Source organism: Gadus chalcogrammus, chromosome 15, assembly GCF_026213295.1.
Source record: "Gadus chalcogrammus isolate NIFS_2021 chromosome 15, NIFS_Gcha_1.0, whole genome shotgun sequence".
Taxonomy (NCBI): domain Eukaryota; kingdom Metazoa; phylum Chordata; class Actinopteri; order Gadiformes; family Gadidae; genus Gadus; species Gadus chalcogrammus.
The window spans coordinates 28,118,043-28,137,900 of record NC_079426.1 but is presented as its reverse complement, the minus strand read 5'-3'; the positions used below and the strand labels follow the sequence as shown (position 1 = coordinate 28,137,900).

Sequence of the window (19,858 nt, the reverse complement as noted above, 5' to 3'; positions counted from 1 at the left end):
CTTTTAGGGGTCGACATGCAAGGGCAGCGGAACACCTCTGGAGGCTGACCTCATCAATCCAATGGCAGGTGACGCCGAGGAAGCTGCGATGATGGGCTGTCCAGCAATCTGTTGTGGTGGCCATGTAATCAATGCAGCTCAGTGCCTGCTTTAACTTAGTTTTCATGGCCTCACACGCCACATTGATTCTTCCCCTCAGAGATTTGCTTGTCATCACTGAAGATGTAGGGCTCAGTGTTGTAATGAATTCTTTGAAGGATGGAGACTCAACAAGGGAGAAGGAGAGCATTGCATCACAGATAAGGTTAACAATGAGTTTGTCCACATTTATCTGGGAAACTACCATCCTTGCAGGAAGTTTGGCCTGCACTGCATTCCCAGTATTTTGGGGTCTTGGTTCTTGGGTCTTGGATTTTTACATGCACACTCGGTAGTGTTGCATTTTCCCTGGGTGCTTCCTCTGTAATTAAAGCACAAGCAAAAAGCGACCATTAGGACACATATAATGTAATATTTGTTGTATGCACACATATTTGGCATCCAGGATATCCATCACATTAATAATTTCATTAAACCCTGTTACAAGCACACTTAAAGCTGAGATAGCCCGACAAGACTAGACTACATTTAGATCTAATAATAATATATCTTTCTCATACTCAAGGTCGCTTCACAGTGTCATGGGCACACAGAACAAGACAGCACAACAACACAAATAAAAATAAAATTAAAATAAATAATATATACAGAGGATCTGATCAACTGCAGAGAATAGCTTGATGTGATACAGGACATCTGCTTTAGTTATATCAGACAGCGCTATAGGCTAAGCTAACAGACGTGTTATACATTGGGCTAACTTAACTCATGCTACTCAAGTTTATAAAATAAAACAAATCCAATGAGGTATTTCATTGCACAATTTCGGTTCACTTCAAGACATGTACCCCTGGGATGTCCGATATAATTCGGCCTGTTGGTAAATGTTAAGTTACATTATTGCAGCATATTGATAATTTGGCGCCTAATTTTAGAATGACCTTGAAACAATCCCATCAGCATCGACTGGTTTAACTTGATAGATACCCTACAAGCCTAGTGGATAGTGTTGTTTGCTAAGGTAGAACTACCGTAGCTCTCCAACAAGTTTGTTGCACGACCAGAACATGATAGCTAGAACAAGTTAAGTTACAACTTACTTCTAGGCTTGTTCTAGCTAGGTTGAATGCAGGTAGGACTAGCTCGCTAGGTAGCACGAGGAGAACCACTGAAAACAATGCAACTTACCTCAACATGTTTGCGGAGGTTGGATGTAGAGTTCTTGAAGGCTGATATTGTGGTAAGCTTAGGATGACACATTAAACATTTCATAATGTTGTTTTCTCCCTTCCTTCCCATGGGAAGGAACAGTGTGGCCAGATGTGCCCAGGGGTGGACCACGGGAGTGGTAGCTGCTCCATCAGCGTCCATCGCTGCTCCATCGGCGTCCATCACTGCAATAGTGGCGCTGGAAATAGCTAGATCCATGGGAAATAGGGGTGCGAAAGGTGCTGCAGCACGCCCCGGTGGTGAAGCTTTAAAAGCGCGATTTTAAAAGTGCAATGATAAATAAAGTGCGATAAAATGATAGCTTATACAACGGGTGTCTTAAATCCAGCGATCTGATTGGTTCCTAACGGTTGTATAATGAGCGTATACATAACTACTATGACGCCCAATCATTTTGTGAAAGTTTGCATATCACTCCGTGCCTGGAAGTAGAAACGATTACAAAGTATAAAAGTAGTTGTATAAAAGCAATAGATCAGTTCACTGAAGCCTAAAAATATATTGAATGATGGAGAGGGTGTAAATGTTGTTACTACGGGAGTGAGCAAGGCGATGGAGAGACTAACACTGCTCCATAGGATAAATTGCCGGCGATCCGCTCTAGCCGAGCCTTCTCTCGGAGGGACGCTAAAGTGTGTTGCATAGTGACCGTCAGTGGTGGGCAGAGTAGCTAAAAAATGTACTCAAGTAAAAGTACTGTTACTTTAAGATTATAATTACTCAAGTAGAAGTAAAAGTACTCGTAAAAATAATTACTCAAGTAAGAGTAAAAAAGTATGCAGTGAAAAGACTACTCAAGTACTCAAGAGTACAAGTACTGAGTTTCTCCGATTTATTTTCTAAATAAACAGAACAACACAAACGGTACAAAATAGACACCAACAAAATATAAAACAGCAATGTTCAAATAAAGATAATGTAAATAAAATCCTTTTAAATAATATAAATAAGAGTTTTAAAAATAAAGTGTGTGTGTGTGTGTGTGTGTGTGTGTGTGTGTGTGTGTGTGTGTGTGTGTGTGTGTGTGTCTCGAGCCTGCATGAGAGTTCAATGTTGTCATTAGCTGTTACGTCTTTCTGACCAATCGCAGTTCAAGGCCGACCTGGGCTGTGCCACTTCGGGAGGGGGCGCTCAGTTACTCCCCTCTAGACAAAAGCGAATTGGTTGCGACGTTGAACCTGCGCCCCCCGAAACGTTTAAGGCAGAGCTATAGCTATAGCTATAGGAGCTCTGGTTAACGGGCCACAGGGGATTCTCCCAACTCTCCCGATTACCACTCTGCGTGTGCGTGCGTGCCTGTGTGTGTGTTCAGGCGTTATTCAATTGCCTCTCGGCCGCTTGTACCCGCAATCTCGTCCTTTCGGTCATCACCCAACCCTCATGACCATAGGTGAGGATAGGAACGAAGATCGACCGGTAGATCGAGAGCTTTGCCTTGCGACTCAGCTCTCTTTTCGTAACAACGGTGCGGTAAAGCGAACGCAATACCGCCCCCGCTGCTCCGATTCTCCGGCCAATCTCACGCTCCATAGTACCCTCACTCGCGAACAAGACCCCGAGGTACTTGAACTCCTTCACTTGGGCTAAGGAATATTCACGTGATAAAAATGGATCTTGCATGTAATAAAAGAAAAGATTTAAACAAACAAAGTAACGACCGTGACGTAGCCAAATGGAACGGCGTAAAAGTACCGTTCTTTCTTCAAATATTTACTCAAGTAAAAGTAAAAGTATGTTGCAATAAAACTACTCCTAAAATTACAATTTATCCAAAAAGTTACTCAAGTATTTGTAACGGAGTAAATGTAGCGCGTTCCTACCCACCTCTGGTGACCGTCGTGCATTTTGAAGGCACGACGGTGCCTTCAGATTTGTTTTGACGCAATTGCGATTCAGCCTACGCATAGCATGGTCTGGCTCGAGTCCTCAGCCCCAACGTAATTGTGAGCCGTCTCCCCCAATATCGTCCGACTGCAGACACAAATGGGGGCGTTCCCGTGTCGTGGGCGTTCCCGTTCACGCAGACTAAAACGCCCCCCCGGCGTTCTCGTGTGGTGGGCGTTCTCGTTTACGCAGGCTGGAACGCCCCGTTCTTCTTCGTCGATCTAGTAGTATGGGCAGCATAGAACTGACGCTAGCGCCACCTTCTTCTTCGATCTCGTAATACGGGTACGTTAGCCAGCTAGGCCTACAGAATGTTAGCTTACATTTATGCGTCAGATCTCGGCCCAAACTTTGCATCAAACTTGATGCAACACGATCATTACAGGGAGGCTCCATGATTGCTAAATCTAATTAGAATATTTGGGTTGTGCAGTATGCCCTCATGTTCATTATCTTCTGGGTTAGTATAGGTAGGGTATTAGGTATAAGTGAGATGTTTGATATACAGTTGTTTAAGAATATGCCCAAATTAAATAATGAATAGATTAAAATAACACTTGGGAAGTGTTATTTTAATCCAAGTGTTCACTTACTTTTCCCACTGAATGTTTTCAATAAAGACAAAATACAGTAATTGATCTGTAACAATTAACCTTACAACATACATCGTAGGCACAAATGTATGTTATACATCGTATAGAATTTGTCACAAAAACAAAGAAAGGAGTAATAAAATACCAGCATTTCTGGGCAGATACATTTACTACAGAATATGAACATTTACAAATGAAAGGGATTACAAAACAAGAAATCCCAAATAAAACGAAAAAAGGAGTAATAAAAACATTATGCTAGGTAGACATCTTGTATGACATACCTGCCATGTGCAACGTGCCTCAGCACCAGGCGTGCCCTTGGCCACCAATTCTTATTTTTCGAGAAGCCTTTGAGGCGTAGCGCAAGGCCACTGCCAGGGCCTGCATTGTTGCAAAGCTTTCTAACAGTAATGTGTATGAGATCGTCTTTCTTAAGCTTGAGGTCCCTTGCCAAACTTTCATTTATATGTATTGAAGGGTGGAGAGGCTTGATTAGTTCTCGCAACGTTTTTGAGACCCTGTTGAACACGGGAAGCATCGCCATGTCCAGTCTCAGCGTCTCTTTTACAATTTTCTGAAGGACTTCGGGTGGCAAGAACGGCCTGTCCTGTGTTGTGCCAGATCCGAGCGTGTGGCTGAGATGGGGAGATGGAGAGGGTGAGCCAGCTAGTCCTGCAGGGCTATAGAGAGCGAGAGAGCAGAAAAAGAGTGAAGGAGGGAGAGAGAGAGGGAAAGAAACCGGGATTATAATCAACCTTCAATTGAATCACACAAGCCCAGACCAACACTAACCACACCATTAAACAAAAAGTCTGATCGATCAAAAGTCTGAGAAAGAGCAAGAGAGAATATACGTAAATAGAAAAGTACGGACATAGTATGTAATACCTTTCACTGCTTGGGGATTGGATGGTGTGAATGAGATGGGGAGATGGAGAGGATGAGAACGAGACAGCTAGTTCTGCAGGGCTAGAGACAGAGAGACAAGTGTATTGGCTACGATCTTCATGAGCACCAAAAATAAGTAAATAGCAACATGGACACAGTATATAAACCTTTCAAGCATAAAGGTCTCCAAGAGCTGTCCACACCACCACCTCCTGATAGAGAGCATGTCCCCCTGAAAAGTAAAGTTATGCTTAAAATGACTTCATAGCCTGATACAAATCCATGTTACAGTACTGTTTGGCAGTGTACTATGGCAGTGTAAATTTTTGTGAAGATGTAGCCATCTCCTCCCGTAAGTGCAGTACCTGAAGACAAAGTAAGGTGTATGACCTATTGATGCATGTTAATTGTAGCCTCCGAATGACTAAATTATTAAAAGCCTTATATTTCATGCTACACATCTGATTGAGATTTGAAAGAACTCACCTCACTGAAATCATATTTCTTTTGGAGGGTAGAATACATTGCGTACTGAAATTAACATACAAATGAGTTAGTTGTCTTGCAAACTAGTCATCAGTCATCATTTCTGAAAATAATGCACCTCACCATCAGCATGAACACCCCACAGCTGTTGCTCTGGTGCTGGTGAGGTGCGTCCTGTGGTGGTAAAAAGGGAATGTGATTTGTCAATGATTCTTATTAGTATATAATGCCTATAAACTATAAATTGATATCCACTCTCATTTTGTAGCTACATACAAAGAGTGCACTTTCAACAAGCATTTAGCAGCAACCAGGGCCCATCAGCGGCACATAGGAACACTTCATTAAATCATAATAAACAATCAAGAGGCCTGCCTGTCTACCAGTGAATTTTACTCTACTAGATGCCATGAATCGTGCCCAAGCCACAAGTTTTACCTCGTCAGCCAAGTACTGTCCCTTCCATGGTCCATTGGACATAGCATGTGCCAGGGTACTGAAAAGGTTTGGAAGACGTGTAAGTTGCAATTCATATCTTTAAAATGTAACAAAGAACCCTGTTTAGGAATTGCTGCCATGACTACACATACCCACCTTGAGCCCTAAGAGCATAGTTTAAAAAGAGGGCTGAACTACCCCAACCCGTGCTATAAAATGACCTGGGAGTAGCAGCAATTCCTAGTAGGGACTTATAGAACGTATGGAACATATGAACAAGAGGAACAATAAATGCTGAACAAAAAAAAAAGTATAGTTCAGAACAGAACCACCATACTTCCAGAAAACCCAAAACATGAACTTGGGTCTTTGGGTTCTCAAAGCAGTATTTGAACGTAAAGATGCCGATTTTTAGCCAACCAATAAAGAACTTAATTTGAATCAAAACTACCCTGAGGGTGTTAACATGGAAATTACTGAGTCAAAAAATAGACTGTTCCTGCTGTAAGACCCAAACTTAGATATGAACATAGGGAACTGGTAATAAACTTTCTATGAAAAACCTGAAGATTTCTAGGTAGCGGCCATCTCCAAAGCCACTAGGGTGGCTTGAATCAAAACATTGCAGAATCCTCAGTCTTGGTTTGAGAACCTGTTACATTTTATTTCATGGAATGACAAGATAAGGGGTTGTTAAAAATTACAGTTATAGTGAATAGTGCAGGGGGCAAGGAAAGGTTGGATTTGATCAAGAAAAGGTTGGGTTAGATTGTTAGACGTTGTAATGCATGAAATGTACCAACAAAGCATGGATGAGGGTTCAATAACAGCACAGTATTTCAGATAAAAAACGTGGGTTTACTCACACACAATGTCCAGTGCCCTGGCTGCCAGGCAGGGAGAAGCACCACGTCTTTGGATGCAAAGTCGCACTGAGGAACACAAAAATAGTTCAAAGAGGAACATGAACATGAGCTAAAGAGTTAAAGCTGAGGTACAAGTTCTGTTACATTACTACTCACAATCATTTCAGCCGTGGGAGAAGCCTCATATGGAGGAAGCCAGGTTACCACCACATATGCATCCACAGCCAGGGTTGCAATGCCCTTTATTTGAAAACAGATGCATAACACACTTTGTGTAGGCAACATCAAAAGTATATACAGTCAGGAAACATGATTCCACAGATCATGTAAATCACAATAAATGTAACTTACATTTGGATTTGCTGTCTTGGCGATAATGTTCAAACAACAATTTGCAATCTAAAATCAAACAATGATTAGAAAATAAGCCCATACCATGAGGACATAGTTAGATAAAAAATAAACAATTGGTTGGGATACCGTTGCTTCAACGTCTCGTTCTAGACCCAGAGTCCAAAAGTAAGACCTTCTGACTATCCAGTTGGGAGTTTGGATTATTTCCTCCTTAGGGTCACCCTTAACGTCCAATACATAGTCCAGCTATGGGGAATGTACAAAACATTATGAACGCATGCATATTTCAAACTTCCAATTCAGAAGAAAATAATCTCAAACTTACTAATTCACTCAGTCTTGCGTTTGGTAGTTGCTTCCAATCCGCCACTGTGATGTTGGAGTTGGTACGGGGGTCAACAGCTGAGGAGATCAACTGTAACTTTGAGCCTAATTCAAAATGAAGAGATGAGGAAAAAAAAAGTAGGAAATGTGTTGTGAGATACATAAACACAATCACTAATAAAATGCATATACACAATCACTTATACAATTCCTTACGTTTTGAGGGTGGTGACAGATCTGGGTCCGAGCTATACTCCATTTCTGCTCGCTTAGAGGAGGCAACAACTGAGTCGGGGCTAAGCTCTGTTGGCTGGGAGGTACAGAATTCTGCCTGCCCATGCACATTGAAACACAGCTGCATTTCAGGAGTTACCAGTTTCTTCAGTTCCAACATGATTTTTTGGGTTTTGCGCTGATTGTAATTGTGTATTACATTGCGCATCAGGAAGACATGAGCCGATGGTGAGAGCATGTTCATATAATAATTGCTTTTCTTCATTGTGGAAAACAGTTGCTCTGCAACCTGGCTGTTGATCTTCCCTGCCAGTTCAGGAACCATTTTGATCCTCCGGAGAACATCCTTCGGATCTTTGGTGTTCCCCTCATGAAAAGTGTCATACAGACAATAGTGCTCTGCTGACCCAGTCAGGGGATGGCCACCCAGGTCCGGTACAGTCTTCCTTGTGTTGAGCCATGGTAGATGAACCGTCCCACCATTGGCTGCCCACTGTATGTTTCCAGGGCTGGGGTCCAATAGCCTACCCTCATGAGGGCTGAAAGGGATCTTCTCAGGTTCTCTGAGGTTGGCATGCACTGCCAGTCCTCTCGCGAAGTCATATATAGAAACATTTGGCATGTGCTTCCATGACAGCAATAAATCGGCATAATCTCTTGGACTTTCTGCCCGAATGTTGCACTTTAAAGATACTACCTGTCCACAGGGACACATAACAACAGCCCAGCCACCTGAGGGGGAAAAGATTGTTTAAGGAAATACAAATAATCTAATGAGAAGAGATCCACATTTATGGGATTTTTATTTATTTTTTTTACTTACCAGATGCTCCCCAAACCTTTTGAAATATTTTATCATATTTGCTTCGGGTTTTCATCTCTTCCCGAAGCCTTAGAATCAAATCCATTTTGGAACCTTTTGAATCGATTCTGCACTCCCTGCACAGCTTTCGGATGGCATGGACCTGTAATAGATTGCCAAAATAAAGGTGTACACTGTAAACACATTTATACTGGCTATATTGATTGAATAGAATAATCAACAAAAAAACACCACATACAGCCGTTTACCTTCAAATTTGATATTTCATCTAGTAGCCTGTCCTCTGTAATGTCAATCTCTGTCTGTTCGTTTGGGTGCCTGGTGTTGTGGACCTTTTCATGCTCGGTATTGAGCACCTTGCTGGATTTGCGGGTGTGAGGTCCAATCCACGGGGCCCATTGGTGGTACGTAGGTTTAACAGCAAAGGGATTTTGCCGATCACCTGAAAGAAAAATTGTCTGCATTAATTGCTTGAAACTAACCATGTAATTCTTACAAGTAGAGTGAGAAAGACAGGGCGAAAAGGTAAAAAAGGAATTATATTTCTCCGGGCAACATGATAAACAAACATAATTAAAACTTACTTGGAACAAACCCACGTGCAATCCTCTCTACACATAGAGAGTCCCAGAACTCTTCTATGTCCACCTCCCCTCCAAAGCCATCTGGTGGATCCTCTAGTTCACTGACTAAAATAAATATCAATATACTTTGGTTAGACAATACACCTGGAGGGATGGAGGGGTTCACCATGCAAATACAACCTGTATCGTACCCGCCAAGCTGAAGACACAGCTCTTGTGCAGATCCATTACCACCACAGGAGGGTGATGTCCACAGCGGACACAGGAAAAATTGTAGTCATGGTCCGTCAGTGCTTCAAAATGTAGGTATCTGTGAATAATGCTATTTCTGTTTGGGTACTGCTGTCCCGACGTCAGCTCCCACGTCTCGATTGCACGACCCAGAGCTGTGTGAGTCTGGAATAAAACATCAATAATACATTTGAAAATGTAATTCCATGCAAGTGTACTATTGGGAAAGTTCCAATTATATATGTTGTGGCCTAATGTCATGACTGTCTAACGTATTTAACATGCCTAACGTATTTAACATGCAGTAAGTTCACATTTTTAAACAATTTCACGTATTGAATTCTTGGACTTTGACCTGGAGGCAGTTCCGCAGATACAAGCAAAAATGGAGGGTTAGAATGACTTTGTCGTTGAAATTATGCAAGCCATCCTCCCACTCCTGGTACCGCACCACCATTCCACATCTACTGCATTTTTTCCCATAAGTTGTCACACCTGAAACGCATAAGTACATCATTGGGGCATGTAGTGGTTAATACAACTTGGTATGGAAGAATAACTATCAATTCTAGTTTAAACGTGACACCTACCCTCAATGATGCCCTTGACTGTAATGATTTTTGCTGAACTACTGATGATAAAGGGTTCACCAAGGGGAAGATCAGCAGGACATTCTGGACAAACACACTCTTTGGGTATCAGATGTTTGACCACTTCCGTCTCACTTGTCAACCCATACACCTTTGCAGGCAAGTCTGCAGGAATCCTTTTCTTGTGTTGGGTGTACCGAACAATTCTCTCCAAGTCCTCACCTCGAGGGGGATACTGCAAATGTTTTGAGGTAACTGTTTCCACCTGGTCTTCAGAGTCCTGACTCTCTTGACTAACCTCGCTCTCATCTCCCGTGAAGAGCTCCTTCCTTGTCTGGAAAAAGTGCCATTTTGCAATGGCTTTGTGGACACAGGACTGTTTGGCCTTGACACAATGGCAATGCCACGTGTTATTAGCTGCGTCAAACATGACCATTACTCTGCCGAACTTGTTATAGTAAGACACATTTGCATCATAAATGGAAACATATCTTCTTGAGGAAGAGCTTCCCACCTCAACCTCAACACTGAGGGGGATCCCTTCAGCGTTTGCCGCTCTCTTTTTTGAAAGACATGCCCTTTTCCTATCCTCGCTGAACCACCTGCTACTGACAATGTCCCTCAGCACATCCTCCCTTAATTCAAGCAGAGGGCTGAGGGGTGGTGGGCAATATTGCAGCGACTGCAGATGGACACAATCAAAGGATATTAAGCCACTCCTGTGCATGACTTCAGTGTTGCGCACACAGGCATCCAGCTCACACACAACGGATTTGATGGTTGGCCCCTGACCTCCTCTTCTGTACATGAATGGGTGCACTATTGCTGTTGAAGGACTTTACAACAGCAAATATTCCCCTTTCAATCTCAATTGGCTGGCAAGCCAGATGACGGTTGGCTGTAATGTCCTTGATGGTTGAGTGTCGTCGTGCCATATGCTGCTTTAAATTTATTTTATTCAGCACTAACTTACACTTTGTGCACTTAACCTTTATTACCCTTGAACGTGGCCCAACTGCTTTTTTTGGTGGCTGAAGCTCTACCCCAGCCTCCACAGGGTGCTGGACTTCTACCGTGGCATCCACAGAGTGCAGTGGGCCTTCTGCTGGCTGGGAGTTTGGTTGGCCTTCTGCTGGCTGGGAGTGTGGTTGGCCTTCTGATGGCTGGGAGTGTGGTTGGCCTTCTGCTGGCTGGCCTTCTGATGGCTGGGAGTGTGGCTGGCCTTCTGATGGCTGGGAGTGTGGTTGGCCTTCTGCTGGCTGGCCTTCTGATGGCTGGGAGTGTGGTTGGCCTTCTGCTGGCAGGCCTTCTGATGGCTGGGAGTGTGGTTGGCCTTCTGCTGGCTGGCCTTCTGATGGCTGGAAGTGTGGTTGGCCTTCTGATGGCTGGGAGTGTGGTTGGCCTTCTGATGGCTGGGAGTGTGTTTGGCCTTCTGATGGCTGGGAGTGTGGTTGGCCTTCTGATGGCTGGGAGTGTGGTTGGCCTTCTGCTGGCTGGCCTTCTGATGGCTGGGAGTGTGGCTGGCCTTCTGATGGCTGGGAGTGTGGTTGGCCTTCTGCTGGCTGGCCTTCTGATGGCTGGGAGTGTGGTTGGCCTTCTGCTGGCAGGCCTTCTGATGGCTGGGAGTGTGGTTGGCCTTCTGCTGGCTGGCCTTCTGATGGCTGGGAGTGTGGTTGGCCTTCTGATGGCTGGGAGTGTGGTTGGCCTGCTGATGGCTGGGAGTGTGGTTGGCCTTCTGATGGCTGGGAGTGTGGTTGGCCTGCTGATGGCTGGGAGTGTGGTTGGCCTTCTGCTGGCTGGGAGTGAGGTTGGCCTTCAGATGGCTTAGGGTGGCAGGTAATGAGGTGTTTAAGAAGTAGTTTTTTTCTTGAAAAGAGTAGACTACACTCACAGCAGTGGTAATGGGAGTCATTTCTGCATCCCCATTTGCAGGTATACATCACATACTCTGAAAGGAAGTTAAAAAAACACACCAGGCTTTAATAACTAAAGTCAGCACAAAGGTTATTAATCATCACCAATGAATCAGCGAGCAGTAAACATACCTCCATGCAGTACCACCGTCTTTAGATGAGACTGCAAGTGTGTCTCCACTTTTGAGGGAACACCCTTATAAAGCGGGCAAAAGGGGCAGTGGAGGAGTACGCATCCTTGCTTTGAACATTTTGTGGCCTGGGGCTTGTGGCCGCTGGGCAAAATTGACAAGTGTAGCTATAGAGAGACATATGGAGAACATTAACCAACATTAACCAAGCTCTATTTTCCTCACCCTCCTAGCCCCTACCTACTGCGTCACCATAACGAAGCAGCGTGGCTCCTATGTCAGGTCTCTTACATGCAGTGCGTATACATGCAGAGTCATACTCGGGTAAATAATAAGACCGCAACAGGACTGGAAAAATGCATTTAAACACCTTTAACCGATCTACTTCGCATAAAAACCGGTACATAAACAGACAAGCGAAATCGGATAATAACACCTAGATAACTTGTTCATAGTCGACTTTCTACCTGCATATACCAGCATCATATCGGAGTAGCCTACACACATGAGCCGGAAGTAGAAGGACTGTAGTCGTGTTGTTGTCGCCATAGACTGTAAATAATTTTTATTTCTTCATAAATATTTATCTTTATAATTTCTTTATATGTTTTATGGTTGTCGCCGTCGGAAAACGAGAAACGGCGATTTATTTAAAAAGGTGGCGCAGAAGATGGAACCGGTGTCGTGCCAATGTAGTTACCCCCCATAAGAAGTGCATCATCATCATCAACACGCATTCAGTACACACTACGCTTCGATTTCACCCAAGGGTGAATTAAAAGTACATGTTTTCCTAAACGTTGGTAATCAAACGTTGCTGATTTCTGGCTAGTATATGCTACGTTTATGGACGAGATAGCATAGCATTTGCTAGTACCGAACCATGCTTGTCACGAGTATTTATATCGGATTCGAATTCGGATACAACGATACCACAGCTAAATTAGTGATTTAAATGAGAATACTTCAGCCAATGTTGTCAAATAAACAATATCATACTTACTGACATAATCGCTCATCATAAGCTTTTAGTTTTCCTGGAAAGATACTACGACGATGTAAAGGGTAAAACCGCCAAAAAAGGAAGGGTAGCATACCCAGCATGCCTTGCGAAACTCACCACTTCGTGATTGATGGATGAAACGCTACAGAAACGCCTGATGGGCGTTTTTGTGTCATGACGGGAACGCCCGATGGGCGTTTTTGTGTCATGACGGGAACGCCCACGCCTGCAGCTGGACCCTTCTCGTCTCCCCGGCAATGGAATCGCTGCAATATTGCAATCTAGGGAGGGGGCGTTGCTAACGTGTACGCTTGTATTACAGTCAACGAAGATAATATGTTTATCAAAATACTCATTTTAAAGAAGGCACGATGTAATTGAGTAAAGAGTAGAATTCTAAATCAAATATTTACTTGAGTAAGAGTAAAATTACAGACTTAAAAAAGGAACGTGAAAAGTACTTTTTTACTCATTTGCGTTACTTGTAACGCGTTACTACCCACCCCTGCACACAGTACAGTTTTGTACATAGATGTATATAGTTACATATATACATACACACAGTAAAGTTCTGTATGTAGATGTATATAGTTACACATATACATACACACACAGTACAGTTTTGTATATAGATGTAGTTACATATATACATCCACACACACACACAGTAGTTTTGTATATGTATATAGTTAGTTACATACATACACACACAGTACAGTTTTGTATATAGATGTATATAGTTATTTACAGGGTTGCCACTCTTTTGTAATGTTACATTTCAAGGATTTTTCAATCACTTTACAAAAACAAATTATTTATTATTACAATGGGACCAATAATTCATAGAAAAATGTTGTAAAAAGGTAATAAAACACTAAAATATTAAAAGTATGAATTCATTTTTGTCACTGTCCTTATTTAATTGATGGAAATAACAGTGACTTCACTGTTATTAAAGTTTCTTCTCATGTTCAACCCAAAGGAATAATTGAGGGAGCCAAATTTGTCAGTGCACAGCACACACTGACTATTTTATCTAGAGGTGTAAGACCTTCAGGATGCTCAGCTTCACACATTTGAATCCCAATTGTACTTTGAAGTAGGGTGTACCGATTCCTTGCCTCACCGATAACTCTTTCCACATGTATCCTAACTGATGCAAGTCCTCGTGTGGACTCTAATTCCACTGGACCCAACTGCTTTTTGCCTCTAGTGAAAGCTGGGATCTTAAGCTCAGCATTGTACAGACCAACTGAATCTGCCACATAAAACCCTCTATCAGCTAGTATGACATCACCTGGGTTGAGGTGATCCAAAAATCCACTTCTTTCAGTCAAGTGTTTGTCTGATGTTCTCCCACCCCATCCTTTTGATATGTTATATGTTTGATATGTCAATGACAGGGGAAGGTTCATTTTCAGCCTCATAAGAGTTAACAGAAGTTGTTGGAAGGGAGAGAGGTTTGTACCAGTCTGCAGAAATGAAAACACAAATGTTAAAACTACTTGTAACTTTGAATATGAGGGGATTCCAGTCATTGCCTTCACTTTTTCATCATCTTTTTCAAAAGCCAGTTCATCAAATGTTCCTGATTTAATAATTCCTTTCAGTTGACGGTTTTCCTCCCTGAGGTCATTACACTCCCTTTGTAATCTTGCAATGTTTTCCTTGCATGGCTTGTTGTCACACTGTTGTTCATCCACAGCAGGTGGCGCAGGTCCAGCATCTGGTACTGATGACAGGTCAAGGAGGACATCCACTGCATCTTTCTTCTTTTTCTCCTCCACCCTCTTGTTCTTCATTCTGCTGTGCTGCTCATACCTTTCCATGTCTTTCTCCCTTTTCGTCTTCTTGGTGGCTGGAATGTGTGAGAAGATGGATGGAACCAAGTCAGGGGACAAAGGGTCGTCACAGTTGGCACCTATAATGAAAGAGGGTTTATGTCCCACATATGCCAACAAGTTATTAGTAACATCAATAACATTGTGATATCATTCCTTCAGACAGTGTTAACTTAGTTTTAGTCTTTGTCACTTATTGAACATTTTATTTAGTTAGTCCAATTTTGTTTTTGTAAATGTTTAAAGTAGGTAGTGGAACACAGTTTTAATAAAAGTAAAATTGTATTATGTTCTCAGACAGTTTCATGATACTCTAATGGATTTAGCTAAAGGATATTTCTCCTGGCTGTAAGAGAAAAAAATAGAGAAATAAGTAACGTTATCCTGAGCTAGCTGTTTAGACTTTAGACATCTAAGCTACGTGTTTGTTACAGTACTTCATTCATATAACTAACGTTACCATAATAATTTATTCATGAAATAAAATGACGTAAACGAATAATATCATCTGAATTTTCGGAAAATCTACACTGCATGCAAATTGGTAAAACCCTCTCCCCTTCCTACATCTGACTGTTATCTTTTCAGACTGAAAATGATCAGCAAGGCCGCTGGAGTTGGGTGCATAGGTCCACTTAAGCGAACCATGACAGAACGAATATGTAAATATATAATGACTGACAGTCAGGGCCGGATTATCAAATCATAGGCCCCTGGGCACAAATGTCTGAAGGCCCCCCCCCCCCCCCTCCCTCCCCGAAAAAAATCTGGAAAAAAAATGCTATATATTTTTTTTATTATTATTATTTTAACACACACACATAATGACACATACAGTGTAGCCGGCTTGGTCTTACTCCGCCGACTACTGCGTTGTGTTCAGGTGCATAGATATCACAGGACGCTGCATTATTAACGCGTACCTTTTGTTGGCAGGCAAAACATAAACTGAGCCAGGCACGTAACTGCAGCCTATAGCCATTAAACCAGCCAGTAGAGGGCGCACTTACTCAACAAAATAACAATACAATCCTAGCTATAATGAAAGAAATCAAGATTCTGGTGAAATAAAACTTATATACATAAAATAATAAATAAAAGATTGCACACATATTAATAATTTCTAAACCTGTTACATTAAGCACTGCTCATTGCAACAAATAACTATAACTTCACTAAGAGGGGAAATCTGTTGCCACAGCCGTCCCAGAGCACAATGACAGCAACAGGGCCTAGACAGGAACCAGGCAAAGAAAACCAGTAAATTTAGTTTTGTCTAAAAGAGACAGAGATAAATAAATAAGCTTTCTTACCTTTAGCAGCAGAACTGCTTCTTTCTTGATTTTGCGCAAGCAAAGGTGTTGACTACATCCTCAAAGTCCAACTCTTTCACCAACTCCGATTCAATGGTGAGCAGTGAGAGCGCTGTGAGACGCTTCTGTGTCATAGTGGTTCTCAGTTCATTCTTCACCCGCTTCAACCGGGAGAACGACCTCTCGCCTTGTGCGTTGGTAACGGGCAGAGTTAAGAAGAGTCGGAGTCCCACAAAGACGTTTGGAGTCCATGTGTGTGAAGAAGCTGTAGCATGAGTGTGTACCGCTCAAGAATGTTTCCTCCTTCACTCACGTACCTGAGGATGAACGTCAGCTGATCGGTGTGCGACATGTCGGGTGTTGAATCCGTAATGATGGAGAAGTACTTTGCACAATGAATTTCGGATGCTATCTTCCGCTTCACTTTCTCGCCCATCATGCAGATCAACTGATCGCACACTGTAGATGACAGGTAAGACGCGTGCCCTCTTCCTTTTTGGCCATGCTTGTCCAGATGGTCTTTGAGAAATGGGTCGAACTCTGCCAGTAGCTCAATCAGCCCAAGGTAATTGCCATTACCAGATGACCCCAGCAGCTCGTTGTCTCCCCGGAATGCCAAGCCCCGTACACTTAGAAACTTGATCACGGCCACAATGCGTCGCAACACCTCTCGCCAATACTTTGCCGCATCATCGTTTTGTTGCCTCAGAACAACATCAACCGTACCTGCATTTCGTGACCTCCTGAGAAGTGCGAGCATGCACTCGCGGTGGCTTGCGCTCTTCTCGTGGGCTATGACTCCACTGTCCGGGTGTTTCCAGTCACTGTAACCGGAGGTGAAAGCATTCGGCTGCCCGGCGGCCAGGCATTTGCACGCAAAGCAATAGACCATTCCAGTCGAAGGGGAATAGACCATCCAATCCCTTGACACTGACTGTTTATTCGGCAGTTGGCACTGTAATAAATCATTCGTCAGACATCGGGTTTTCATTCCGTCGTTCGGTTTAGATGCTACATATTTATCCGCCCGGTTGTGGTAGGTAGCGGGACCATTAGCAATAGCTAGATCTTTTTTCCACTCACTGAGCTCTCCCCATAGCGCAGGATCAGTTGGAAGGTGTACTGGCATCGGCTGCGTTGGGTGGTTGACATCCTCTTTCTCATCACATGGGGGGGGGTGTCACTTCATGGCTTAAGGTGGCTTCGCACACATCCTCCTCCTCCTCACATCCCTCCTCTTCTCCTTCGCTCCTATCTTCCTGGAGGGGACCATCATCCTCATCGTCGCGGCCGACGCCTGGCTGTGATGCTAACCTCTCCCCCTGTAGCACTGTACTAGCACTAGCATCTCCCCGGCTAGTGCTGGCGGCTGGTGCTGTTTTTATGAAAAAACGATCCAACACCGGAACATTTTGAATTGCGGCTAAACGCCTGTTGTCTTTCACTTTTTTTTTTTGTCTTTTAGCGAAACCACTCCGTTGATGTCTCATCATGTCTGTGACTGTCAATTTTTCATCAATTTTTCATCTTTACCGCGTTTTTTTTTTTTCACCATAGGTGGACTGGCTCAATTGACAGGTTATGGGAGGGGGGTTAACTGTCACTATAGGCCACTATATTGTTCAGAATCATTATATTGCTGTTCTTATGACATTCGTTTAAATAATGAATTTTAAATGAATACCCTATTTAATAATACCATGTATAACTATTTTAAGAGTACAAACATTCTTTCGTGTGGTGCCCCCCCACTAGCTGGGAATGGTTGGGGCCCCTGGGCACAGTGCCGTGTGCCCTAATGGTAGATCCGGCCCTGCTGACAGTACAATAATTGTACTGTGTTGACTAACGAGCTTAACCTTAGCTTTGATGAAATGTTCGCTGCAAAGACGTGTGTACTTGGATGGTTGCCATTGTTTGTTTTCCCCAGGGACGGAGGCACGTCTCAAGGCACATATCCACAACCTCCTCCTCTCTGGGTTTTCTTTCTCAGACGGGATTCTGTAAAAGCACAACCCAGGCTTATCTCCTCGTCGATTTGTGCAGCCAATTGCACAACAACTATCTGGCATTTTGGCAAAAGTTAAGCCAGTCAAGCCCTCCAAGTGGGCGTTCCCACAAGGGCGTGACGTCACGTGAAAACTATGTATAGGGTGTATGCACTAAGCTGTGTGACGTACTTCCTGTTTCAAATAATGCAGCTCGGCCGGTTCCGGTCTGTGTGTTTATCGCGCTAGTCAGCTGACGTTGATACACTTTATACATGAATCAAGACCGCAAACATTTAAAAACGGTTCGTTTTTATAGGCAGGAGAAACCTACACCGAGCACTGCTCTGTCCCCCACTGTAAAGCCCAAATCCAAAGGGGTATTAAGTTTCCATGGCTTTCCGAGCCAAACTGACGTGAGGAGTCAATGGATTGTAAACATACGCCGGGATAAATATGTCATCACCACTCACTCTAAGATCCGTAGCAGACACTTTAGTTCTGACAAGATGATTGAGCCAACTACTCTTCAGGGTCGAAGGAGACTTACAAAAGGTGCCGTAGCCCCCATTTGTGAGTGGAACCAGTATACAGTCTGAACTAGGGCTGTGCAATTAATCGAATTTCGATCGCGATATCGATTTTGGGGTCAAACGATCTCCAAACTCGTATAATCGAGTTGAAACGATTAATTTGACATTTTCCGTTTTACAGTAGGCCTAGAGAGTTTATGAAAGTTTATGAAAGAGACGCGCATGCGAAAGCATTCAACGCGGCAAGAGGGAGTACAATCTAACAGGCGTGCTGCATCAGGAAGTATGCCGTTGGCAGGAGGCGGGACATGCCAGTGAACCGCCAATCAGCAGCATCGACTGTTGACTGACATGTTGGAGTAGACCTACCGTGTGGAATATTAAAGTTTCAGTAACGTTACAGTAGCCGCGTTTACATGGACACATCTATGCCGCATAGATTTCTATGCGGCATAGAAAATGGTCATATATACGCCTCATTCGGAATACAATTATCTGTTCGGCATAGATTCTATGCCGAATAAAATAGGTGGTGTAGTCTGTTTTAAATCGCCATGTATACACTTATTCCGCATAGATTGGGGTTTAATTTAGAGCAGCCGCAGTAGTTCACTGAGCTCCGTCGGTACTTTTAAGCACACCGAACTTCACCGCTGTCAAGGAAAGTGGATTTATTGCCTGATTCACGTCTTTGTTATCACTCCGTAAAAGTAGTCCGGTAAGCGTGTCCGGTTGTTAAGCGACGGGACATGGGTGTTTATTAATGAGGTGTCCGCGCGCGTCCGAGATAACTGTAAAATAGTAGGCTTCTACTAGTACTTTTGCAGGCTGAATGTTAAAATACTTCTTAACTTAGAGAGATGGCAGCTGCAGTAGGACCTTCGAGGATTCCTGGTCACTAAATTCCCGTAAGACCACTCTCTCCCACCAGTCTTGGCTGCGGACTCGCATCCAATTCCTCTTGTTTGCGGCGGAGCATAGGGTAAATATAAAGTTCTGACGAGAAATTGACGTTGCTGCGCTGTCCTCCTCCTTCTTAATTGAAGGAGCAGGCAGAGAAAAGCTCTCTCCTGCTGTGCTTTCATTAAAATCAAATTTAAAATCCCCGATAGTGATAAGACATCCATTATGTCGCCGCCGGTCCAGAGACGTGTCAGGTGTGCGCGAGAGACATAACGGACACTTTTGTTACTGCCATGTATACAGTACATTCGGAACACATTTTAGGAACAGATCTATGCCGCATAGAAATCTATGCGGCATAGATCTGCCATGTAAACGCGGCTAGTTTGATGAACGATAACAAGCTCCTATAGCAGACTTTAACTAAGAGTTCTTTAAGGCAGAACTGCCAAGTACACTGCAAAAAAGCGTGGTCAAATTTTAAGATATAAACACTCAAATCTATCAGAAAATGGCTTAAAAGTAGTGAAATTATCTGTCCATGCAGCAAGATAACTTTTCTTGACAAGTTGTCTTAAAATAAGCTGCCTCTAGACTAGAATTAAG

The 19,858-nt window shown here is 43.2% G+C and overlaps 2 protein-coding genes across 2 annotated transcripts; both read right to left on the bottom strand.

The window, feature by feature from the left end:
* Window positions 1–3,942: 3,942 nt before the first annotated feature.
* Window positions 3,943–9,338, bottom strand: LOC130404250 (uncharacterized). Its single transcript, XM_056608892.1, has 15 exons — window positions 9,323–9,338; window positions 8,998–9,192; window positions 8,807–8,911; window positions 8,471–8,664; window positions 8,223–8,364; window positions 7,382–8,131; window positions 7,167–7,270; window positions 7,014–7,087; window positions 6,488–6,553; window positions 5,622–5,679; window positions 5,307–5,357; window positions 5,184–5,228; window positions 4,865–4,929; window positions 4,698–4,778; window positions 3,943–4,489 (listed from the first exon to the last, which is right to left on the bottom strand). Exons 1-15 carry the CDS (start codon window positions 9,336–9,338, stop codon window positions 4,060–4,062), a joined length of 2,376 nt encoding a protein of 791 aa, XP_056464867.1. The 3' UTR covers window positions 3,943–4,059.
* Window positions 9,294–10,078, bottom strand: LOC130404118 (uncharacterized). The gene is made up of 2 exons (XM_056608724.1): window positions 9,628–10,078; window positions 9,294–9,532 (listed from the first exon to the last, which is right to left on the bottom strand). The coding sequence occupies exons 1-2, from the start codon at window positions 10,061–10,063 to the stop codon at window positions 9,366–9,368; spliced, it is 603 nt and encodes a 200-aa protein (XP_056464699.1). The 5' UTR covers window positions 10,064–10,078; the 3' UTR covers window positions 9,294–9,365.
* Window positions 10,079–19,858: the final 9,780 nt, after the last annotated feature.